The sequence below is a fragment of the Dryobates pubescens genome, chromosome 13, assembly GCF_014839835.1.
Source record: "Dryobates pubescens isolate bDryPub1 chromosome 13, bDryPub1.pri, whole genome shotgun sequence".
Classification (NCBI taxonomy): Eukaryota; Metazoa; Chordata; class Aves; order Piciformes; family Picidae; genus Dryobates; species Dryobates pubescens.
This window is the reverse complement of record NC_071624.1, coordinates 30,673,320-30,699,611: the sequence shown is the minus strand read 5'-3', so window position 1 is coordinate 30,699,611 and position 26,292 is coordinate 30,673,320. Positions and strand designations below refer to the sequence as shown.

Sequence of the window (26,292 nt, the reverse complement as noted above, 5' to 3'; positions counted from 1 at the left end):
TACCTGATCGAAGCTGTGCCTTTTTGTTCAGCATCTATAGAAGCAGCAGCGGTCTGTTGTTTGCTTTGCCATCGCATTTAGGAGCATAATAAAGTTATTGCCCTCGTTTTCACAGGGAGATTGTCCTGCATTAGCAAAAAAAAAAAAAAAAAAGCCACATAAATTATTTGCAAATGAGTGGCTTGTTTTTGTGTATTGATTTCCCAGAAGTGGCAAAATGCTTTAGCTTATGTTCACCGCTATTTATAAAACGTAAAATGTATTTTTCTCTCTGCCTCTTGGCACAGAGAGCAAAGTTTGTTAAAGGATTAAAGACTGCATCCCACTGTTCCTCCTTTTCACCATTCCACAGGCTTTAAAACAGTCTCCTTGACTGTATTTTCTCCACCTAACTCCACAGTAAATTCCAAAGGTACATGAAATAATCACAGCTCTCTAATTCCATATCACCACATACAGCTCTTTTGGTCCCCTTAGCGGGTAGAAAACGTAGTAAAATCCAAACCTGTAGGTAGATGGGAAAGATACAGCTCTATACCTTCCAGTTTCACCTCATTACCTCTTTTGTATGTATCAGAACTGTTTTGCACTACAGAATGATCATATTTTATGCTGTTTAAATCCGAGTCAGAGCTAGTAAATATTTTGAGCATAGAGAGTAAACCAGTTAGTGTTTAACTTTTGACTTGCAGAAGCCAAGCTGCTTCACAGCGTTAACAATTTAATTCCTTGTTCATTCTAAATGCAGTGGGAATGAATTGGATTTTGCCATTTTAAATCATGGAGGATTTAAGATCTGTCCCCACCCTTCTGTATAATGTTTTCAGCGCTGCTTCTGGAAACTTTAAAATGCTGGAAACTGGGACCCCTGCAAAATGCTGGAAACTTGGAACCCTGAATAATGCTGTGGTCAACTTATCATGAAAATATTTTTTCATATCTGGTTAGGCTGTATCTTGAGCTTCCTTTTTCTTCCCACCCCCCCTCCAGACTAATGTGTCTGCAGCAAACTGCTATGTATTTAAAATGAACAAGAGGAATGTCACCTGAGGTCTAGTTAGGTGAAATTGTAGCGTTTTGCACAGAGCAAATCAATCTCTTAAGGAATGTAGAGTTAGGGAGGTCTGGCTGGTTTTATATAGTCCAAAATTACTTGATCAAAGAATTTTAAGGAGTAAAATGCAGGGCTAATCTTTATTGAAAATATACATTTATTTTACTAGGTGACTTACTACTGTCTAACACTACTTATTCTCAGTTCCATGTGCTTCTGCTGTAGGTCTTGCTATAATGAAGACATTTTGGGGTTTGCTTTGATGCAAGTTCACAAGAGCCGGCTGTAGGGTAGAAACACAATTTCCCCTCTGCTTTAATTGTGCTCTGTCGTGTATTTGCCTCAGTTAACCAAATCAAGGGAGCTGCTTTCGGGTGATCTGAGTGGATCTTATCAGCAGTGGACCCTGAGTCATATTTTTCACTCTGTGCCCATTTGAGAACCAGGATTTGCTGTGCGGTTTTATTCTCCCTGCCGGCACACGGAGCGAGCCAAGTGCAGTTTGGGGGAAAGCAGTCGCGTGAATATCCTTCCCCCCCACACCATTTATGTGCCTCAAAAAAGGTCATGTCCTTATCAGTGATTGTAATTGATAACAATGTGGTGGTTTCAGTCAAATCTGTGACCTTGGTACCACAGCGGGGCCCCTGAGCTGGTCGCTGCTTTCCTCACTTAGTGCTGCTTTGATGTGATCCGGCAGCTGATAGAGATGCTCGCAGGTCAGGGAGAGGCAGCTGGCTGGCAGCACCAGATTAAAATACTTCTGACCCACAAAAGTAACCAAATGCCCATATTTCTTCATTTAGCATAATTAATACCTTGTATTTCCATTGACTTTGATAAACTGAGGGTGTGTCGTTCCCCTCTCCCCCTTCTTTCTCTATTAGTTTATTCCCTGTAGCTCTCAGTAATGTTTGCAGGAGATCTGTAGTTAAAATGTTTTACAGACTCTGAAGAATAACATGTTTTGAAAAAGCTAAGATCAAAAGTCTCAATTAGGTCACAGCCTAGCAGGAAGCTTATAACCACGTTAAAATGGGAAAGTTATTTCATTTTTAGTTTACTTTTTGCAGTAGTTAGCTAAAAGCAAAAAGAAACATTGGATCTCTCCCCAAAGAAATCCTCTTGCTCTTGTGGATTTGTAACTAGGGAAAATATGTGTAATAAGTGTTTCATGTGCTTTAATGTCTGTGCTTCTTGAGATGAACTTCCTGAAATAGCCTCCAGAGGAACTGATAAATATTTCTTTTGTTTCTTTTTACCCTAAATGTTCACTGGGAATTATTTTTGTCACCCTTTGAAATCACTACATAAAAAGTAGCTGCACAGTGGCTGCCTGAGACGGTGTTAGCTTGGAGGAGCAGCAGCAGCATAAAAGATCTCTGACTAATAGTGAACCTGAGAGCACCCACTCAGGACTCAAACGTCAGCTGATGCCTTTATTTAACAAATAATAACCCAAAACAAGGGCAAAGCAAACCATCTGGAGGGCTGATGTTTGCTGTGGGCAATGATATTTGTCGCTGCTGCTCTTCCTTGCCTGGCTTTGTGGCCAGGGAGCGAGTGCAGCCCTCCATCCCCGGCCGTGTGCCGCTGCACGCCGCTTGTAAACAGAGTCACTGGGCAGAGACGAGCAGCACTGATTTCTCCTGATGGATGGAACTTGGGCTTGGTCTCTCCTCTAAAGCTGGAAATATATTTTAAGCCATAACCAAGTTTGATTCCTTTTTACCAATACATTTAGAATCGCATTTAACAGCCAGCTAAATGCAGAGCTGATTTTATTGCCGTTATGATTCCAGAGGTCTGCATTACCTGTGTTTCTATTGAACTTTACATTAAGCACCATAGATCTTCTCTGTCAACAAATAAATTAAAGGTGGGCCAAGTGGTATTTTCTTGTACATGTCATGGATCTGGTTTTGCAGTGTGTTTTTATTTTCCAGTGGCAGCAGCCATCAAAATACAGTAGCTGTGAGGCTTGTGTTTGCTGAAGTACTCCTCAAACAGAGAGGTCCTGAACTGTTACCCTAGGCAGAGCCTTTGCATTACTGTAGGGAAATCATGGAATCATTAAGGCTGGAAAAGACCTCTAAGATCATCAAGTCCAAACCATCTTTGCTGTAAATATTGCAGAGGCAGGGGGGGTGGGGGGGGTGTTTGAATTACACAAGCAGTTTTACTGGTAGGCACAGAATGAGCCAGAGATGTCCTATCCTGCTGCACAAGGGGGCAGAAATGTTAACAGATTTAATGCTCAGAGTATTGGGGTTCAACACTCCCTTTTTTAAACATCAGAAATATGTTATGCATGGGAATGTATAAAGTGTTAGCATTTAGAAGAGAGGAACAGAAAATTACTGGAGTGTTTGAGCAGTTATTTTCACCTTTAGCCTGTTTGCTGATTTTACTCTGCGCCCGTCATCTCTCTTGGAATGAGCTGGTATTTTGCTGACCTGACTGGATCTGCTTAACTCAAGAGTTCTCATCCTTTCTTGCATCTCAGATCCCTCCACCTCACTTGAGTTCCTTTATCTTGGTCAGCCTCTGGGTGCGCTGGCACCTGTCCCTACAGCTGCTGGAGCTCAGAGCCCACTGCTCTGCTGCATACCAGTGGTGCTGGTGTAGCTGCATGGGTCACAGGAGGAAATGGTACTCATGCATTTGGTATTTGGCAGAAGGGACACTGCACTAGGGTGAGGACAACCTGGTCATTAAATCAGGCAATCGCTTACCTGCTCTAGCTTTAGTGTAGACCCAGCTTCTCATGCTATCCCAATTCAGTACATTTTTATCTTTTTGTGTATTTTACATTTTTATCCCAAAAATTAATCATAAAAATACTTGCAGTCAGCAAAGGTGCTGGTGTTGGATTCTGAGTGCTGCACAGATTGGCTTTAAAGCCATCAAGCAGATTTTACAGCAGGGGCAGGCTGGATTCAGCAGTACCAAAGCTGCTCTTGCTAGGCTGCACCTGCAGAATTGGTGCCTCCTGCACCTTCATGAAAATAATCCAAACTCTTCACAACACATAAAATACAAACATGGCTTCACATTTCTTGTTGGCTTTCTTGACTGAGTCTGAGTTACTCTGAAACGTTTGATAAAGGGAGGGGGTTGTGGAAGACCTGAGCCTGGTAGAAACAAGCATGTGCTGACATTTGTAAGCTAGGAGCAGTGTAAAGACAAACAAAATCAGAGGAAGCCCCATTGGAATCTAAATTTTGTCTGAAACTGGTGCTGCTCTGATGTGCCTCATCTCTTAGTGACTGCAAATATGACTCAGTTGTCTATGGTTTGGGAAGTGCTGGGAATTTGGGATTTGTAAGGGTTTGTCATCAGTGGTTGCCAATTCTGGAAGTGGAAAGAAATGCAAATGAATATTTATCTTTTTTCATGAATATAAGAGAAATACAAATGCCAGAGGCTCGCTTCTCTTCACCTGTGTTTGCAGCAACACTGTGCTGAATCGAACAGCAGCAGGGTGGTGGGATATTTATTTAGCAATCCAGCTGGGCTGCTGTGAGGCTCAGCGCTGCCTGTTCTGCCTTTTCCTCTCCTGTGTGACTGTGATTTTGCACATGCTGGGCACAGTCCTTCTCAACATGTGCATCAAATCCAGGAAGTATCAGAGCTACCGTGTGTGTGCGGCCGAGCTACTGCACATCACGCAGAGGCTGTCAGCACACTGCTGCTGCTGCCCTGCACAGGAGGAGGAGGAGGCAGCAGCAGAAAGCCATTTTTGCACAACCTGCTTTTTAGACCAAAGCAAGAAGCAGGCCAGAGTCTGGCTGAAGTGTTGGGGCCGGTTGTCCCCACTGCGTGCTGCTGACCCAGGAGAGGCAGTGGCTGGGGAGCAAGCGGCTGCTGCCAGCTACACAAATCCTTCAGCCCAAAGCCTGCTCCTTTGGGGCCCCTTTGGAAGAGGTCTCTCAGGAACTTGTCGTCAGAGCTGCTGCCCTGGAGGGCTGCAAGGAGCCCTACAGCTCTACCGTTAGCACTGTATTTTTCTCCAGCAACTTTCCATGCAGCATATATAGTTACATATATATATATGTGTGTGTGTGTGTGTGTATATTAAAGAGGGGGGGAAATAAGTAAGGCTGAGACCTTATGGCTGTTTTAACAAGTGTCTGCCTTTAAGTGCAAGTAGTTTTAAGTCTGTGATGCTACCCTTATGCTTAATAATAAACATCTGTGTAGAATTTTGTACCCTAAGATTTGAGACAAGCTAATGTCTGAGGAGCTCATGGCTCAGCATAGATGATTTAAAGCTCAGGTCAGTATTTATGCACAGAAGAAAAAAAACCAGAAAACAGCTAAGGAAATTGTTTCAGGGATGGCATAAACAGTTCTGATTCTGAGTAGGATATTTCTCTGTAGCTTGCATATTATACAGAAATGGCTTTTAAAAACATCACTTCAGCCCTGCAAATCCAGTGTTTAAGTGTGTTTTGTGCTAATTCCTTTAAGAGAAGCCTACATTCCAGCATGTCTTCATTCAGTAATTTAATTGGGATGTAAGTCTTTGAGCTAGTGGCTGATTAGAAAACATGACCTGCTTGAGAGATCAAGAAGGTAAATTGATAAATGTTGTAGCAAAGGTTAGTAATGTGTGAGAGAGTAGAAGCTGCTCTGGGCTTTGAATCACTGATCAAGGTCAGCTGCAGTTCATTAGAATCTGTGGAGATTTGGATTCGTTGGAAATGCACCCACAGACCATGGTTTATCTTGCAAATCCTACCTACTGGGTGTTTAGCAATACTGCATATCACTGCCATGGGTTTAGGGTGATAAATTTACACTGAGATACAAAGCCAAAGTGCTGTGAGATATTTGAATTGGAAACCCAGGCTGGCTGGAGGGCTCTGGGCAATGAGCCTGGCTCCAGCCCAGCCAGCACCTTGGCACATCCCACGTGCCTCCCTCTTCACACCCCAGCACTGCCCCTGTGCTTCTTGCTGCTTTGATGATTCCAAATCTTTCAAGCTACTCCTGCTTTTGTGCTGCTGCTGCTGCCCTCTGACTTAAATAATTTTTCCTTCCCTGGTGCTTATGTCCCTGGAGGGTTTGTGGCCATATGCTAGTCCTGACTTCAGCTGACATGGGCAGAGGCCTGGCTGCTCTGGGTGCCTTGTCTGAGCCAGTGTTTGTTCCTCTCGTTAGGCTGCTTTGTAGCTCTTTGAAGTTTTCATCTTGAACATGGGTATCAGTGTGCCTGTTTGAGATGACATCTCACCGCTGTGCTCGATACCACAATCATTCTGTGTTCTGTGATGTGTGCTGGAGCACAGCCATGCAAGACAGCCCATCACCAGCCTGCAGCTGAAAGGCTTTGGGCTTTTACCCCAGCCTTTCTACCTGGCAGGCACTCAACCTTCTGCATTCCTGACTCTGCACTTTCTGCTAATATAACTTTTGCCTTTGTTGGTTGTGTTTGTCAGGAGCTTCCCTCTCTTCTCAACAGTCCATCCTTGTTATTTGCATCATTGTCCAGGATTGTTCCTTCTCTTCCCTTAAGGGTTCTGAAAGCGCAGTGTTAGAGGGCTTGCTCTTGGTCACATTCAGCCCATATGGTCTATTGGACTTCTCCAGCTCACCCTGATTTGCTAGGCTGTGCTAGGGTGCTGGCACCTGTGTGATGTCACTCCCCCTATCTCTACCTACATCACCAGTGCCAGGTCCTAATTTTATTCCAGCCATTCCTTTATCTTCTGAAGAGCACATGTCTGCTGCTTCTCACGGTGCAGCAGTTGGTCATGCACTGTTGTGATGAACTTCCAGCAGTCTGTGGCTTCATGGCAGCAGAGGGGCACAGTGCCTCACCTCTTTCTGGATTAAACCATCACCAGCAGGAAGAGCCTCTGGGACAGAAGCCACTTGCTTGGTTCTGCACCATTTGAGCAGTTGTGACTCTTGCCCCGAGGCGATTGGACTCCTCTTTCAGGACAGCAGAGGCTGTCTCTGTTTTGTACTATCATGGGAATTCCTTCAAACATCAGCTTTCATAGGATGGTTTGGGTTGGAAGGGACTTTAAAGATCATCTACTTCCACCCATCCTTGCCGTGGGCAGGGACACCTCCCATGGGACCAGGTTGCTCAAAGCCTCATCCAGTCTGGTCTTAAAACACTCCAAGGGATCAGGCTTCCACAACTTCTCTGGGCAACCTGCTCCATAGTAAAGAACTTTTTCCCGATGTCCAATCTAAATCTACCCTGCTCTGGTTTCAAACCACTGCTTTCTGCTTGTCCCACAGGCTAACTTCACAGACCCAAATGTAGCACGCTTTTACGTGCACCAGCCAATGTGCACTTTAAGTGGCGATCTTGTAAAGTACATTTGCAGGTGTTCTGGTAAAAGCAGAGAGAATGTTCTTTAAAACTTGACCAACTACCTTTCCTCTAGGTTATTCCTGGCTCCAAGCTGTTGCCACGGGGTTAAAGTGATATTAAACCTACTTTAAAAACAAAAAAAAAAAGCCAAAGACACAAAAGTGCCTAACAGAAATAGCTTGAAAGTCCTTTTCTCCAAGCATAACTGTGAATCACTTTGAGCTTAATGGTTTTAAAAAAAGGAAAAATCTAGAACAAAAGAGGTTGGTGGTTTGTTGGTTGGTTTGTTGGGGTTGGTGTGTGGTTTTTTTTTTCCCCTTGCAACAGCTGTGCAGTTTTATTAAAAATTTAAAGAAATCTTATGTGTCTAATCCTTTGAGCGGATGTGTAATTACTTGGCTTGGGCTCTTACACATGGATAACCTAACTGTACTGTGAGACAAGATTCTGATGTTTAATTTAAAGAATCATGGGTGTGCTTTGGAGATTATCAACACCAAGCCTCAGAAAGGAACACAAAAGCAGAACAACTCTTCCACGTTCTCATTTGTTATACAGATGTTACAAACCAGCTGACTGGCAGATAGTCTGGCTTGCAGCGGTGTTAGAGAGTGGTGGCTGGGGTGTGGAGAATGAAAGAAAGTGGGAAACTGGCCTTTGGAAGACGTTTTCACTTCCAAAATTGTAGGGGCTTTCCCCTCTATTTGGATATTTGTATTTAACATCTCTAAGCTCCTTTCCAACCTAAGACATTCTGTGATTCTATGAACCTGTTCCTTTTATAACAGCTCTTCAAACTGAGCTATCTCATTTTCATCTGCAGCAGGCACCTTTTTCACTTTCATCAGCCAGGAGAAGAGAAAGGTCCAGGGAGAACTAATGGCAGCTTTCCAGTACCTGACCAGGGCTACAAGAAGGCTGCAGAGGGACTGTTTCTAAAAGCCTGTAGTGGTAGGACAAGGGGCAATAGTTTGAAATTAGAGAAGGGGAGATTTAGATTGGATGTTAGGAACAAGTTCTGCACCATGAAGGTGGGGGAACACTGCAACAGGTTGCCCAGGGAGGCAGTTGAGGCCCCATCCCTGGAGATACTCAAGGTCAGACTCGACAAGGCTCTGAACAACCTGATCTAGCAGAGGATGTCCTTGCTGACTGCAGCGACCTTTAGAGGTCTCTTCCAACCCAAATCATTCTATGATGCTGCCCAGTTCAGGAATGCTCTAGAGCTTGAACAAACTGTTATCTGAACTCTGCTCTACAGGCACAGGCAGTGAGTTCTGTCTCTGTCGTGTTATTGCCACTTAAAAAGTTAAGGTAAGAATATGATAATTCAAAACCAGTTCATATTGCTTCCATTTCATCAGGGCATGTATGTTAGATTCTCCTATCAGACTCTGTGTGATTCATTAGTTAATATTTTGGAGAATCAAGTCACATCTGACATGAATTATCATCTCCTTCAATCAAGGTGGAGATAGCAGTCAAAATCACCCCTAATGTGAGCAGGTAACAACTCCATTGAAGTCAGGTCTGCTTACAATCAAGCTGGTTTTAGCCAAGGGACTGTTCTTCCTTATTTTCTCCCCCCACCCCTTCCTCTTCCACCTCCTCCCTTAGTAATCTTCTTGTCATTAGTAGCATTTCTCTATATTCCAGTTGGTTACTGTGGGCACTTTGGTAGGACAAACACACAGCACACAGTTTTCTTCCACCGACGTCGTGCGTGCACATGATTTTCAAAATCTGTATTACAAAGTCTTTTATCCTTTTATTAGTTTAGTACTTAAGCCCTAGACATAAGAAAGAAGCCTATCAGTGAAAATCAATTGAAATGCAGTTAGATAGAGATCTGATGTACTGGGCAAAGGAGGCTTAGACACAGCACAATAAAATCAATTAAAGCTTTTCCAGCCCCGCACAGTTTTAGCCATCCAATCACTTTTCACACATTCCCTCCATTAGTTTTGCAAGAGTTGGTTTTTAATATGAATTATGATGAATGAGACCCTTGTTATGAATATATAGCTGGGTCATTACCCTCTGAAAACCAGACTGTACTGGTGCTTAGTGATTAAGGCTTTCTGCTGCTACTGTCAATAAAGTTCAAATTCATCCCCCTCAATCCATGATAGGGAAGCTGCAGCCATTGTTGGTTTAATTCACTTAACAACGTTATAATTGTGATTTGTTTTTGTTCATCGCAATAATTTACATAAACCCTTTTGTATTTGCTAATAATTTGGATTAGTCTTCAAGCTTAAGGAATGTAATAGATCAAATAAACAAAAGGCAAATAATAACATGACAAAAAAGAGGAAAGAAAAGAGGCACCAAGCCTAACCAGACAGATGTGAGCAGCAGATTAAATGCCAGTTGGGTAGGGTGCCCAAAATGGAAATATTTTGGATTGAGAAGTGAAACAAGTCCAAAGTGCAGGTTAGATCCTGGGGCAGAGGTGTGTAACACCTTACTCTCAAAACTCTTCCTTTTGGAGCTTTAGGGGGAGCGGATGGTTTGGTTAAATTCAAGTTTCAAGCTTAAATGTGAGTCCAGACAGGGACAAGTGGACAGACAGCTCGGGTGTATGAGTGTTTATGCAAATGAAGATGCAATAAAACAAGGCTCCTTGAAAAAGCTGCCCCAGTAAATTAGCGGAAAATGCACCGCCATAAACAGCTGTTGCATTTTAATCAAGCATCTGTAGAGTATATTTTGCTTTGTGTTGCAAACAAAACAAAACAAAAAAAGCACCCAGATTGCAGCAACCTCGTTTTATATTCAGAAATTTAACCCGTTCTGCACTGCCTAGAAAAAAAGGAAAATAATTCCCAGGTCATAGCTTTAAGGCACCCAAGGGGGCAGGAGTGTGGTCAACTCACTGTCAGCTTACCTTTGCTTAAGTTCATATGCCAAGCTTCTGAAAGGAAGAATAATTAGCAAATGTGACTTCTCCCTGGTTCTTGGGAGGGTTTTTTGCTGGTGCAGTCTCACGGCTCGAAGAACGTTTTCTAACGAAACCGATCCCCATGGGTTTACAGAGTGTTTCTTGTGGACTCCTAGCTTTGCACAAATGAGAATTAATCTTGCAAAATAGTTCAGCTGTCAGGTCTTGTTAGGAAACATCCTTCCCATCAGTGTGATCCCAAGTCATACGTCTTGGTTTTCAAAGAGTTAATAAACACCCCGAGCTGTGCTGATCTTGTAGCTTTAGTGAGCCTTAATCTGTAAGCTTGATTACCTCCTAACCCTCAGTCGCCTGCCTCCCTCCTAACGCAGCGGGAGTTTTACGGCAGCATTAGTGGCATTTTGCCCAGCTTTAGCTTTAGGGAAATCATTCAGTGAGAAAGAAAAGCAGAAGGACTGGATCTGTCTGCTGCTGCGAGGTCATTAACACAGCAGCACTGAAGGAGCTGGGCGGTGGCAGTCCCCTCTGTGACAGGACAGCTTACCTTCCACCATGCCCTCCTCATGCTGCTGCTGGAGGTGGGAAGGTGGCTTCCCCAACGTGACCAGCAGTGCTTGCTCCAGAAGAGTGTGATTATCTACAGGTAGTGCACATAGTATATGGGAATCAATGGATATCTCTTGGTCCTTCCAAGAGCAATATCACTACAGATTTATGTGCTCTGGGCTCTTTGAGCACACGGAGGCAGACAGGAATATTTAGTGGAGTTTGCTCTCACTCCAGGAAAAACTCACAAATGGGAATAATTCTTACCCATCATACAAGCTGGATGTTCTTTATTTATGACACCAGGCAGGACAAGTAGCAACCTTCTGTTTGCCTTACTCATCAGGAGTAATTCTCACTCTGCAGGTAGTGGGGAGGAGTTGTTTGAGCTTTCCAGTAGCATTGCTGCAGGTTTAGTTAACCTGGTGATGCTCAGCAAGAGTGGTCAGAATTTGGTCATTTCAATTCATGCTGGGTCCCACTACAGTTTAAAACAGTGTTTGTCCTTCTGGCTAGCCACAAAACTGATTTGGTTCTGTCCTCTCTATCACCATTATGTGTTGCTGGAAAACAGCCTCGGCACTTGGTGCTATTAACATTTTCTCTCTTAGAAGGCATAGTGCCATAGAGCATTGTGCCAAAACTTAACCAGAAGTCTGTTGCTGGGTTGTTTGGCAGGAGACCCTCTTTGTAGCATGATGTTGGAGGTGTGGTGTGTCCAGCTTTGAAGACCACCGAGTTGACCTCTGGCCAGGGAGCAGGACAGCACAGGTGGTGAAGTGGTGGAGGTCAGGGCTGGACCCAAGCATAGCTCCAATGAGAAATGGTGGTCTGTGGTGAGACGCAAGTTGGGAGGTTTTCTGAAGTGACTCAGGTTGTACCTGGTTGTTAAAACGTAAGATCTAAAACCTGTTCAGGGTTTTGAACAAACAAGACACACCATCCTCATAAAAATTTATTCCATTCCCTTTTAACCCAGGTACTTGCTAAAGGGACAGGTAACCAGGAGCACTGCTCTCAAATAAATCCACCAAAGCAAACACCTCAAGACAGATCTGTTCTGGGGAAAAAACATGTGTCTCTTACTCCTCTGTTGTACCTGAAAAGCAGGAGCAGAGTGGTAGTGTGCATCTTCCACTTGGTCTTTTCTGTGCTCTCCCTGGTGGCTGCTCAGAGATGGCTTCTGTCTCAGCAGTGTGCACCAGTTCAGGGAAGGCGGTCTGGCAACGTGTTGGCTTACAAAACAAAAGCAAGTTCTCTAAACCCTAATTTGTGCTTCTGAAGTGAAGTTGTTCAGGTTGGTGATCTGTTTGTAGCAGGGTTTAGCTGTTAAGAATCTTCAGGGAGCTTGAAGGCAACAATGACCACCTAAGTGGTGAGAGAAAGCACATTTAGTTCTTCTTATCCTTCTATCATTTGGCATGGACGTGTCCCACCGTGCTTTGTTCTTCAGTGGAAATTCAGACTTAAACTTCTCGGGTACTCTGTGGTACTGTTTGATTCAGGAAGGACTTCACAACCAGTTGGTCAAGGACACACCTCATCATCCTCACCTCTCTGGTGACAGAGCCTCTTGCCCGTGGGCTTTAGCTAGCTTGTTTGCTGTGCTTATTTAATAAAAGTTCAGCCTTCAGTGCTGTTTTGAAACAGTAGGCATGTGTTTATCCTCATTTCAGCATGCTGTCAGCAAGCATTCCCTTAAAAATGTCTTTACTGTAACATCCTTTGCTCTGTTGTGCACTGTCTTACCTCTCTTGTCAAGCAAGGAGGTCAAGAGAAGCATCCACAAGGTGCTAAAGGGACCACCCTGCAAATATGCTAGTGCATATTTCTCCCTGAAACGTTGTCTTTGTCTAACAGTACTTCACAGCAAGCGTTGATGCTACCCAGGGCTCCCCACCACTCACCCCTGTGTTGTGCTTCTCCTGCTCATTTGGATGAAACTAATCAAATCTGCTTCAGTATTCTTGAACTTGAAGGATTTTTATTTTTTTGTTTTCTCCTCTCCCCTTGCAGTGCAGGAGCAGCACAGTGCCCATGTCTGGGGAGAGGATGAGGATGGAGAACTTTTCTACTTGACGTAGAAACAAATACCCTCCTTCTCTTCAACTTTCTTGACGTGTACAAGGTGGTTCTTGATGTGTAAATGAGGTACCACCTCCTGTAGATCCTTGGAAAATAATAAAGTGTGTTTTAAGTATTGAAGCTGAAGATTCTTGCTTTCTGTTCCACTTTAACCTTCTTGGCTGCATTTAAATGTGCACCAGTATTCCAGGGCGTTGCAGGCCAGGGAAGAGACTGCAGCTCAAGTGTGAGGGTCACGCTGCTCAAACATGAGTTTATAGCAAAAAAATGTCTTTACAATTGGATAGATTTACAACCTGGATAGATAAAGAGACAGTTCATATAAGAAACTGTATTTACAGATGAATATGGATATATGAAGCACACACAGACCCCATACAGAGCACACCACCGACTTCACGCCTTTGTGCAAAGAAGCACAGGATGTGTCTGGTTGGGAGCCCTTAAAGATCATCCAGTCCAACCCTCAGCCCAGCACTGAAGGGCTGGCAGTGTTTCTGTACATGTTTCTTTAATCCACCAAGGTGCACAGAAGTAAGACTTTTAGTGTCCCAAGTTACCAATTACCACCAATGTGTAAGTTATAGAGCTAATAATAATTAAAAAAAAAAGGTATCTTTCTTTCCTGTCCTTCCAAGCAGTAGAAACTCAGTGCACAGTGCAGGGACAGGGGTTCCTTCAGAGTTTTAACTCCCAACCACAGCTGACAGCTAGGAACAAACCCAGAATGTTTGCATATAAATTGCATTTGAGCTTAAAGAACCTTTTGCTTTTGATACCGGCCTCTGGTTTTGCACCATTCCAAACCGCTTGCCAGCCTTTCATATCCTCTGCCTTCTCAGTGACCATGCCATGACCTTTCAAAATAAAAGTTGCAGATCGGAAGTAACTGGCTGAGAATTAGTGGTTGGTGTATTCCAGTTTGCACAGAAATGTCCTCAGTTAAAATATGGTTCATTCATCGGTCACAGCAGCCTTACTTCCTTTAATTGAATTAAGATGGGCAAATGAGAGATGTGTGCAAGACAGAAATATTTTCTTTCTTTCCTTCTTTCTTTTGCAAATGACTTTTAGCCTTCTGATAGTGTAAAACAAATCAGTTAGAAACATGTCAAAGCCTTATTATTGTTTTTTCACACACACAGAGTTTTGGAGCAGGGAATATTTCCTAAACGTGGAAATTTCAATTGGAACTGGGGGTGGGAGAATGTAAATTAGATTTTTGCAATTACACATAATCTAATTTTTCTTCCTTCTTTTTTTTTTTTTTTTGTGTGTGTGAGAAAGATAGATGGCTATTATTTGATCACATTTTATATAGGCTGTTACATCTACCATGGTCACTTTGAGAACTTTGTGCGTTTCAAAACCAGGCTCATGTGGCTTTTGTCTTGTCAGATTGTAGCGGCAGTGAGCAACAGATTTCCTCTGTTTTCACCATTGCAGTGGGAAATTGTCTGTGTTAGTTGAGAGAAGCAGAATATAGCTGACAAGAAAAAAAAAGGACTTCCAGAAGTACTTACACTTTGATATTACTCTTTTATGCGTTTCCTGATCAATCAGCTGTTCAGGAGTCTGCTGTTCTCTGGTGTGGTTCAGGGTTTTGTGCTGTTGGTGGAGTTGACCTTTGCAGCAGTATCTCCTACAGCCTCTTGAACAAGTTGTTTTAGGTGATTAGATGAAGAGAATAGAGTGTTTCAGCTCAGAAATGTTCAAAGCCGTCTGAAAGTTTGGGTTGGTGGCTTCCCTTTTGTGCTCCTTTGTGTTTTTATCAGAGCCATTGGCTGAGAACAGACAGGGATTGGGGATGGAGGAGTCTGCTCCTGGGGCAGCAGAGAGGAACTGTGTGACAGGCACTGTGCCTCTTGTCTAGCTGTGGCAGCCCACACCATGCTGTCACCACACTGTCCTAATGTCCTGGGGCTCCCACTAAAAGGAGTCACAGAAAGATTTCTCCTCTGTCTAGTTTTTAATTGGAAATAGTTCCCATAAATGAATAAAAAATATGTTTGCAGTTGCAGTATCTTCAGTACAAGACAAATATCCAACACAGAGACCTGTGGTGTGATGCATTGGAGGTTGTATCAGATAGAATTGTGTAGTTTGGGTTTATATTGTATATTAACTATCACTTTATAACACTAGTCTGGATCAAAATTGAATTTACAATGAAAAGAAAAAAACACCTTAGAAATAAATTATTTAATTAAAAACAAGCAAACAAACCACAACCAAACACCACCACAACAAACAACCAAACCAAATCCTCCACCATCGTTTCAAAATAAAGAGAAGTGGGTGAGAGTTAGGCTCTGGTCTTCTGTCTTCCTTTTATGTGAAGCATTTCTATAGGGGCCTTTACAATTTTTGCTGGGGTTGGCCTCTTGTGGGCTGCGTGGAGAACAAGGATTTTCACAGTACTTCCAACCCTGTGCTTCCATCATCAGCCATGTGCCTGCCTTTCTTTTTTCTCCCCCCAGTTGGAAAGTTTTAGGGAGTGAACCACTCTGCTTGATCTATGGGGCACTATATTTTCATGCTTTTTTCCTAGCTGGAGGAATGCCTTGGAAGGTAGAAAATCCAGCTGCACTCTAACACTAATGGTAAACCTTATCCACAGACTGCTTTGGGTTTATCTGCCTTCCTTATTGGAAATGTTTTGTTTGTCCCACAAAGATCCATGCAGAGGAGAAAAGGAAAGCCAGCCAAAATGACACGACCATTGCAAGAAGCTCTAAACACATTAACAACAGATTTGGAGTTATTTATTGATGGTTTTGCCCACTGGCAGTGTAAAATGTGTGTCAGTTGTCATCACCAGTAACAATTTCAGCACACTGTGTTCCCTTTTTATTTACACCAGTGGCAACATGCTTATAAACACCATCACTGGGGGTAGGTCAGGAGGTCAGTGCTGGAGGTTAAGAATGGAAAGGGTCATCGGCTATTAACCTAAGTTTAGCAGCAAATAGTGCAGCCCTCTATGGAGTGGGGCCTCAGCTCCTACAGAACAGGGGAAAACTTCTGAATCTCAAATGATTTGCCTGTAAGATACTTTCTAGGATTTGAGCTTGGGAGGTTTTGGGGAGGGTAGTTAAGTCTTTTGTGTCATTTTGTGTCTGTGGCTCTATTTTTTAAGTCATTTTCTGTCTGTGCTGATTGAATCATTTTATGTCTGTGTCTGTATGTTGTTAGGGGATTTTTGATCTTTGCACCAAAGTCAAGTCATTAATTGAGAATTTAACTCCCTTCTGCCTGGAAGCAGTGGGAGAGTTTTCCATTGTCTTCAGCAGGAGCAGAGTTGGACTAATCCAACATGTCACAAATTACAAAAGATGGGCAGGGGCAGTGGCTGAAGCCTGAGCTGGGAGCTGATAAAACAGAAGCTTTTCATCAAATCAAAACTCCAAAAAGTGAAGTTTTTCATTCATATGCAAAAAAGTTTTCCACTTCTGTCGAGTTTTTGAGGCATGTGCAAAGCCAGGCTGTCAAGAACCCAAACTGGGGCTTTGCAGAAGTGGTGAGTTGTTCGGGTGTGCGGCCTGACACCTTGGAGGGACCTGCTTTTGAGAAAGTGCAGCCCTCAGAACAGTTGCCCTGAAGGTGTTTCCAAATGAGCTCTGAGAGACAAAACACACAAGTGGTGCTGGTTGCTCAAAACCTCTTGGCTGATGTGTTTGCAAGGGATGGTGTGGCTTGTTAGGCTTCTTTATTCAGAGCATACATGTTGCAAGGCTTGAAGGGAAAGGAGTATTCCCCAAGGATCTTTCACCTCCTTGCCTTTTACAGCAGCTTTTACTTTTAATGATCTAAAGGCAAAGTAAATTTTTATTATATACTTTATATACTGTGTTTTCTGGAACCTTTAAGGGGTTTAAAAATTCATAACACACACAGAGAGTAATAAAAGGAGTGCAAGGCTTCACCTATCTGTTTCAAGTCCTTACGGCACAGTAATGAAATCCATCAGCGCCGCTAAAAGAGACAAAACTGTTCCCATTAATGTTCCCTGTATTTACAAGTTACACAGTGTTTGGAATCATGTACAGTCCTGAGCATCCCTTCCCCACTCTGCTCTCTGAAAGTTCATGTACCTGTTTGCAGTTCCCTCTCTCCCCATCTTTTCCATGCGTTTGACACAACGGTGTTTTCCCCAGGAGCTCTGCCAGGCAGCTTCTGCCGCAGCGTCCAAATCCTCTCTGTTTAGAACCCTTTAAAGAGGCTGGAAATTTACAGTTGCAGTTAAACACATTAGCTTAGTGTTCCCAGAGATACCTAGAGGAATTTGAATACACAGATCTAATGAATTTTAATGGGAAGGAGCTTTGAATTATGTAAAATAATAGTAAGATGTTCATCTTGAAGCAAACTAAAATAATCCTTTAAAGTAACATTTTAATACACAATTTATCTAACATAGATAATTTATACAAGTTTCTCTCAACCCTCAGCCTGTTCCACTAAGCTTTCCCCCCACCCCCCACCCCCCCTGCTCAAAAGCTTTGCTTTTTTTCATCCAGAATCATGGATTTTCTGAATTACCCTCCAGAAAGTTGTCCTAAAGCTGCCTTTAAATTCCCACAGTCCTGTTGTTTGGATGTGGAGAATCGGATGTGTAAACAAAACTTGCAGCCTGCCTCTCCGCTGGCTCTTTTCCTCACCCATCAAGATGTGTGCAGTATGAGAGTCTGAAAAGAAGAATTCAATTCACAGGCTGATCCGTGCTAGATAGCACTTATCAAAGGCACAAAGCCACATTATTTATAGATATTACATTTGCATAATACATGAAAGCAGGAAAATAGAATTTTTTTCCCTCCCTTTTTTATTCTGAGGGGATGCTCCAAATTGGGCTTTTCACCATGGATTAGTGACCTGCAGTCAAGGAAGAGGCTGCAGGGGTGGGGGGGGAAGAGTGTAGGGCAGCCTGAGGTTTAGTGTTTAGTGAAATTGCTCACTCATTCCTCAGCCTGCTTTATGGAAACGTTTTCTGAGGCTGGCATCAGCCTTTGCAATCGATGGCACCATCGGGGGAATTACAAAAGGGCTGCCCTGGGTTGTGTAACAGCACTGGGTTGCTGGATTGTTGCAATATGTGCACACCAGTGGTGTTACTATTAATTTTCTGAATCAAATCCTGTGCGAGGAGCCAGATGGCTTGGGAGCATCTTGTCATCCCAGCCACTGCAAACACATCTAGCTACAAAAAAAAGAAGATTGAGCTGCGATTTCACAGATTTTTCATTAGTTAATCTGGGATAGAGAGGCTTCAAAGATCCCATCAGTTAATTCTCTCAGCACTTGTGGAAATTTCTGGCACATTGTGCTAAAGCTGGTTTGAAATCCAAGCTGAGAATCGCTGCCTTAAAGAAGCTGATCTCTTCTTTGTGCCCATATTGAAAACAAAATAAATGAGAAAAAGGAGTAAATAAAACTCCCCTTGTGTGGATCTGGGCTGAGGCTGATCTTTTAGCCAAGCACTTTGAATGCTTCCAGTACTATCTGAAGCAGTCAGTGAAACTGTTGGGATCTGTAGTCAATTTCATTCCAAATGCTTCTGGAAAGTGTTTACTAAATTTAAATTATTCTAAATATCCAAACAATAAAAAAGAGGATTTTCCCCACCACCACCTTTCTTTTTGGCTAGCTGCAATGCCACTTTCACCTTTGCAAACAGGCCTACTAAATAATAATCAGCCGCAATCTGTGAACTTCCCTCCTCTTATCAATTATTAAGTATCATAAACCTTCTGTTTGGATAATCTTGGCACCACTTTAAGCGTTAACAGTAAATTTATTTTTAATTAAATCTGTGCATTGAGAATAAAATGAGGCTCTTCTGCATACTAAACAGAACACATATGCCACCTCTACTTATTATCAAAAAATCTGATAATGCTTATGAAAGTTGTAAGGGCTGCAGTTCATTGTCTGTGTCCCATTTAACTTCATCAGTGTTAGTTAATGAGATCACAGCCAAAGTGAGTAACTGCCCTTTCTGCAGGGGTGTTGGCTCAGAGCCTTCCCCCCTTCACAGCACTTTTTTAGCAGAGTTCAAGACCTCTTTATTTCAGCCCAGCTACAGGTGACCACCAAATATGGGTGGATTTAGTCAGCTGCAGAGCTTTCCAGAAGAGTGCTTTGTGGGTACAGAGAAAGTGGTTTCCCTCTTAAGATGAGCTGACCTGAAAGTTCAAAGTTATTGTCATTAGAGGTGGTGGGGGTAGTTGTTTTTATTTTATTTATTATTATTATTATTATAATTTTCATTATTATTAGTGTTGTTATTATTGTTATAGTTATTATACTACAGTTTTTCTCAAGGGCTTCAGCAAAGGTTCACCACCTCACTGTTCCTTCAGAGGAACCTAGTCTAGTGGAATGTGTCCCTGCCCATGGCAAGGGAGTTGGGACTAAATGATCATGAAAGTATCTTCCAACCCAAGCCATTCTATGAATTCTATAAAAACCAGGTCTGCCAAAATAATTCTAGAATCATAGAATTGTTTTGGTTGGAAGAGACCTTCAAGATCATTGAGTCCAACTGTCAACCAAAGACCACCATGGGCAGTCAGTCACGTCCCAAAGTGCTAAGTCCACACATTTCTTGAACACTCCAGAATGGTGACTCCACTACCTTCCTGGGCAGCCTCTTCCAGTGCCTGACCACTCCTTTAGTGAAGAAGTTGTTCCTTGCTTTGCCAGGTCAGGTCAGGAAACTTTCAGGTGCCTAACGTGAGAGGCGGCCGCGTGAAGCTGCCTTTCTGCGCGTGCTTTTGTTAACCTCCTCGCTAACCGGAGCGGTTTCCGACGTGACCCAGCGCTTCTGCCGGGGACAGGAAGCCTCCCACCAGTGCTGTGAATCTCATCATTTTTATTTTATTTTACTTCTTTTCTGACTGCTCCTTCCAGCTCAGGGCTGTGTGACATTAGCCCAAAGGGAAACACCGGTGCGGCGGCTCGCACTGGGCAGCCATTGTCTTATCTGTCACAGCAAGGGCGCGTGAAGCTGTTTGCATAGCGTGCTAACTCTGTCAGGGTCAGTTCCAGTCTGTGGCAGCTAGAAATGAAAAACATGCCCCAACCGGGACAAGAGCAGGGTCAACAGCTGGCAGAGGATATGGCAATCATTTATATAAATATGCTTTCTCGAGCCCGCAAAAACAAAAAACCCAAACCCAACAGCTGGGAAGGGTTGGAAGTAGCCCCAAGGCTGGTTAGTTCCCTTCCAGATGGGGAGGTTAGACTGGGGCTAGCCAGGCTGCTCCACATAGACTTCCGATTCGCATTAGAAATGAAAAGAGTGGAGGGAAGGAAAAAGGAAGAAAAGCTACAAGCATGACTGCTCTGGTTTTCACCTAACTTAATCAAATAAGTGAGGAGTTTCCGAGACGGAAGGCTTGCATTTATTGGGATTCACGCTCGGGTTTCTGTGTTTATCACGCTGTCTGATACACTCCTTAGCCCTTTCAAAGGGAAGCACATATAGCAGAGAATAGTTTAGATGTAATGTCATGGTCATTTGTAGACAGATTGAAGAATCATGTGAAGATTTATGCTCCATTTGTGTCTTCTGAGTGCTGATATAGTTGGGTCTGAAGAAGAGAAGAGACAAAGAGGTTTTGATGGCTGTGCCTTGGGGTTCTGACTGGCAGATAAAGTTCATTCCTATAATTTACTTTTACCTCTAACTATGCTCTTAGCATGGTTGGGGTTGGGGTTGTTTTGGTTTGGTTTGTTTTGTTTGTTAAGCCAAAGAAGAATCCTAGCCTTAACAACTACCTATCCTGATGATCTCAGAGGTATTTTTCAATCTTAATGATTCTGTGGTGCGGAAAACTCGTGGTGAAATGGGTCTTAAATGTTCTTGGTTGGCCTTTCAAAGCTCCCAGATGTGGATTTAGGTTATATGGAACAGAAGAGCCTGTTGCAGTGACACGTGGTGCAGCAGTGTGAGTCACACACAGATGCAGAGCTCATGGTAGAGGTGGATGTTCTGTCGGTTGAACACACACAGACCTTTATATTCTGTAGCTTTCATCCAAACACATAGCTCTGCCAAGTGCTGTTGTGTAGTGTTAATTACCTCTGGGCAACAGATAAGGAAATCCTGGCTCACTGAGGCGTTTCCAAAGTTGGCTATGGAGGTGGACTCAGAGGCTGCTTTCATAAGAGAAGATCATCACACTCATTTCTTTTTCACGAGAGAAATTAATTTCATGGGGGAAAAGAAGAAACTGAGTTTTCAGTTACTTGCCATCCTCTGAATAGCCAGCAGTTCTTTATTCAAAAGAACACACATCATCTTTCTCTTAGTGTTTGTCATGTGAAACATGATGCTGTCATTGGCTGAAAGTCCAGCTTTTCATTTTAGTCTGACAAACATCAAGTCCTTTATCTACACTTTCTGTGGTCTCTACTTTCCTTTAAGTTTTGTGGGTTTTTTGTGTGTGGGGTATTTGTTTGTTTTTTAACAGTTTACAAGACTGGTACTTTTCTGCAGTGATCACAGTGGCCATATTCTCTTTTATGTTGGTGGCTTCTTCAATTGTAAAACAAGAAAAACAACCTAAAACGTGCAGCAGCCAAGCTCCTCCTGTGACCAACAGTATGAATAACACTCCCCCACTTTGCAATGGGGGACACTAAATCAGCTTTGAGCTGGAGCAATAAGGCCTACAGAGACCCAGGCAGCTATGAGCCACTAAACATTTTTCCCTTCAACATTGCTGCCATCCACAGCCCTTTCCTAGGTGCTGCTGGGGTTATGTGATCATGAATTTGAGGTTATGACTTCTTTGTTTCATTCCACCCTGACCAGTGGTGTCAGTTCTTTGATGATCATGAAGTCATTACTTGAGCATCCAAGTTAAACTGGGACTTCCCCACTTCAAACATGGGGAGAGGATTTCTGTCCTTTCTGCTGCATCTACAAATGCATAAAGTCTTCCCTGTATGGCTACAGTTATATTTTCCAGTTTGTCACACTGGGTAGCCACACCTGTCAGTACTTGGAAGACAAATTATGGTCATACCAATCCATCTCATGGCTCTGAGAGTAATGGTTGCAGAGAGGCTAAAAGAGTTCCTGGGTAGCTTTGTCAGCTCCTCTGACTGTGAAATCTCAGCTATGAGGCAGGGGAGAGAAAGTTTTTCAGCTTCTGAACCCTCAGTCAAGCTACTTACAGTTGGGAAAAAGAAGTGAAGTTCATCTTAGCTGTGTCTGTATCTTCACGTGTGCCACATTAATTAATTTTCTGTGTTCGATCTTATCTCTTTTCCTCTTGGAAAAGCCCAGCGAAACAAGGTAATTTAAAACTACCTGAACACATCTTTCCACCTTACTGCTAGACCCTGAAGTCATAACCTCCTGACCTCAGAGGTTACAGGTCTAGTGCTTTTTATCCTCCCTGATTTCTCAGTATCTGCTTGCTTCCTCCCCACATTGGAGCCTTGTTATATAAGGAAATTGGAAACACCGCCCGGCTTGGCCAGGGCCAGCAATCTGCACCCGAGATAAGGGCTGGCCCCTGCTCTGCTGCAAGAGGAGTGCTGATTTCAGATAGAAATGGGCACCCAGGCTGTTTTGAGACAGCTGAAGAGGCTTAGCAGTGGCCAGTTAGAAGTACGTTTGCAGAAGAAATGAACTTATGTGTTTATTTTATTATAGTCACTTGACTTCATTAAAATGAAAAATACACCTGGAGACTTTTGCAGCTTAAAAGAGTACATAAGAAAATGAGAGTACTTTAGACAGGTTCTAATACCATGAACAGGAGGATTAATAAAATACTAATAAACTGCTTGGTTTCTTCTGTAGGTGCTAGCTGCAGAGTTTTGATTTTATGTTTTTTTTCCTCTTTTAACTCTTCTCTTTCTAAAGTGTGCTTCTGAAGACCAGATGTCAAGAGTTAATGGTAGAGATGGATGCTTGGGCTGAGGAAATAATTCAGCATTGGAGGGAGAAAGAGAACGTGGTAATGTCAAAGCCAGGCAGTGTCATTTCTCCTAGAGATTGTTGCTGGACTTCTGGTTTGACAGAGTTCATTTTCTAAAGTCCTTGCTTGGTTAGTTGCTGTGAAAGAAAACTTAGTAAGAGAACTGAATGGGATCTAGGTGGTCTTAATAGGGTAAGTTTAATGCAATAGGTGATAATGAGATGCATCAAATTAGGGCATGCGTGGCATTGAAGCCCAGCAGTAGGCATTAAGACATCTGCACTGTGTTTACAAAATAACACTCAGATAGATAACAAAAATTGCAGAAATAATTAAAGCTCATTATGTGTAAGAATAACTTGGAGTGTAGCAGTGTTACTGCTGCAAACCCTGACAGAGAAGCAATCGTTGGAGCAGCTGTGGTGAACCCAAGTGTTGGAAATAGCTTTCTTTCCTGTGCTTGATAGCAGCAGAAAGCAAGGTGAGAGAAAATGCCAAGCGTTTCAAGTGCTATTACATGAAGTAACTGGTAGGAAGCATCTGAGACTGGTCAGATCCATGGGATGTGCTTGAATAATTTCAACTCCAGAATCCAGGTCAAATAAACTTTTCTTTCAGGGCACACAATCTACCTTACAAAACCTGGGAGAGGGGCAGAAAGAAAAAAGTGTGTTTGACAGTAAGAAATCTGGTGCTTAGAGGAATAAGCAGACAAATGTGACTCCAGGCCAGCTTTCTGTCCAGGGGAAATGTGTAGCTGGGCTAAGAATGCAAGTGTCCCGTGGCAGGAATCTGCAGGCTGCTCGACAAAGCAAAGCCACCATCTGTAACAACAGGGCTTCATGTGAATTTCTGAACTCCACCAGCTCCTTTTGAAGCATATTTCAGTACAGGCTGAGCTGTGTTGCTAACAAATAAACAATTCCTTATTCCTGTGGACCCAGATGGGGTGGGTTGGAAGAGGTCCCTAAATATCTTGGTGACAGCAGAGGCACAAGAATGTCTCAGAAGAGTAAATGGAAGGACAGACTGAGCATTAAACAAGATGTGCCAAAATAATACCAGGTAGCAAGAGCTTTCCTTGGAAATGTTAGTAATTAAATGTAAATGTCTTGTCTGTTAATTAATATCTCTGGTTCTTGGAGTATGATTCTGAAGCACATAGGATGGATTAAGGGAGGTAAATTTTAACTTATGTCCTGGCAATTTAAAACATGTTGTTGATATAGTCTCATTGAACAGCTCAACAAAGCACAACTGATCCATATTACTGACCAGAACTTGACCAGGAAAAAGACCAAAGAAGAAGAAAAGAAGGGAAAATAAACTGTACAGTAGCAGACATGCTGAAAGCTTCATGGTAATGAGTAAAGAAGAAGAATTAATACAATGAAACAGTAATTCCTTTCCAGAAGATTAACCAAATGGAAATGTTCAACACACAGGACTGGTTAATTAATACTCAGGTCCATCATTTCTCTGTAGGGCTTTCCATTTAAGAAATAGTTTCTCTTCCTAAAACAGAGGTAGGTGAAGTGATTGAAGTTGCACCACTGTAGTTTAATTATTTTTAAGTCACTTTCAAGTTTTCGTAACACTGAATTAACCCTCTTGGCTTGGTGGTTTTCAGTTACTTGCTTCCAGGATGAATTTCCTCTTGTTACATCAGTCAGTGGAGTTCTTGTTAAATATGATCATAACCATATAGCAGCTCCTGTTTCTGTAAATACAGTGTTGTAAGAATGAGTGCCTTGCCATGTTCATACACACAGAGTTGGCCTCAAGTTTTATTATTCAGTGCTGATCCTTATAAAGTTGCCCATAAATGTAGCTTCGCTCGTGAATTATTCTTTAGTGCTTTTCCATATGAAATTTATACTACAAATATTTTTCCTTAGTACTCATCTTTGAAGCAGCAAAGCCAGTGAAAATAGTAACTTAAATGTAGCTTAAAGCCATTTCCTTCCTTCCTTCCCCTGGCTTGAAATGCACGTCTGCACCGGAGCGTGCTGATGATGCAGGGCTCTCTGTGGTGGCCATGTGCTAATGGACCTCTGGGCTGGCCCACTGGTGGCTGCAGCACTTCTCAGGGCAGGGATGAGGGCTAGAAGTGCATTTAAAAGCAGTGTGAGTTTCGTTTGCAGAGTTGAAATCTTTAGCTGGGTTACCAGCCCCCCAAAACACAAAAACTCTCTGAAGGTAGAAGGGTTTGGCCAGTGATAAGGAGAAAAGTTTTAAGCACATCAGGAGTTTGTCCAAGGCATCCAAGTTTGGGTTCAGGAGTTGTTTTAACTTAGACACTTGCTTTAGAAAGAAAGCAGGGGAGTTAGGCCAAATGAAAGGACTGATACAAAGCAGAACATAATTTAAAAGAAAAATCTGTCCTCTTCAAATAGAAAATTTTCTTTATTCCTCTTTTTTTCCTCCAATATGAAGCAAGAAGACATTTAACTTTGGTATTAAATTTCAGTGGCTTATTTTCATGCTGGGGTGGGGTTTGGACTCGATCTCAGAGGGTCCCTTCCAACCCCTAGCATTCTGTAATAAGGACCCTGAAGGGAGACTTTGCTGCTTTCTCCAACTCCCTGAAAGGAGGTTGTAGTAAGGTGGGTGTTAGTCTCATCTCCCAGGTAACTAGTGATAGGATGAGAGGAAATGGGCTCAGGTTGTACCAGAGAAGGTTTAGGCTGGGGATTAGGAAAAATGTCTTTACTGAAAGAGTGCTCAGGCTTTGGAACGGGCTGCCCAGGGAGGTGTTCAAGAAACATGTGGACATGGCACTCTGGGGTATGGTTTAGTGGGTATGGTGGTGTCTGATTGATGGCTGGATTTGATCTCAGAGGTCTTTTCCAACCATAATGATTCTATGCTTTAACAGATGTTGATCAAATTATTTCTTATTTAATCTCTTGCCTGCCAACTGTGCTTACACTAATGGTAGTGTCACTTTTCTGCCACCTAAAGGAAGGAGCAGTGCCACAGGGCTTCCTCCCCAGAAAGCAAAACCTTGTTTTCATCACAGTAGATCAAGTTTCTCTCCCTAGCTGCTGACTGCATTGTCTCATAAGGTAGCGAACAGAAAGGACACTTCGAACCCTCATTGTAAACTATGATTTAATCCCCAACAATTTAATATGTACTGTGCAAGTAATTTGGAAGGAATTTATTATTTTTTTTATCATGGTTGTCCAGCATATAGGGCCCCAGTCCAGCAAAGCACTTACATACATGCTTAGCTCCAAACATGTGAGGAGGCAAAGTCAAGTATGTGCTTAAGCACTTCCCTTTGCTCTCTGCTGCCTGCCAGCCACACACCGCAGGGTGTTTGATTTCTACAGTAGCAGGTGAGTCGTTTTATAAATCTCTCCATGTTATGAAGTGATTTCATGACAACTTTTCAACCTGAAATAATCATTCCTGGATTTTTTTT

At 42.7% G+C, this 26,292-nt stretch overlaps 1 protein-coding gene across 11 annotated transcripts in view; it reads left to right on the top strand.

Annotated features, from left to right (window-relative positions):
• Positions 1 to 26,292, top strand: part of BCAS3 (BCAS3 microtubule associated cell migration factor) — a 375,413-nt gene that overhangs the window by 205,973 nt on the left and 143,148 nt on the right. The window contains exon 24 of one of the 11 annotated variants that reach the window (XM_054166702.1): positions 12,856 to 12,995. The exons of 9 other annotated variants lie outside the window; for them this stretch is intronic. In XM_054166702.1, coding sequence (XP_054022677.1) covers positions 12,856 to 12,923 — 68 coding nt within the window. In that variant the 3' untranslated portion in view covers positions 12,924 to 12,995. Of the gene's footprint in view, positions 1 to 12,855; positions 12,996 to 26,292 lie in introns of those variants that run through there. One more of the 11 variants, XM_054166703.1, reaches the window with a different exon arrangement.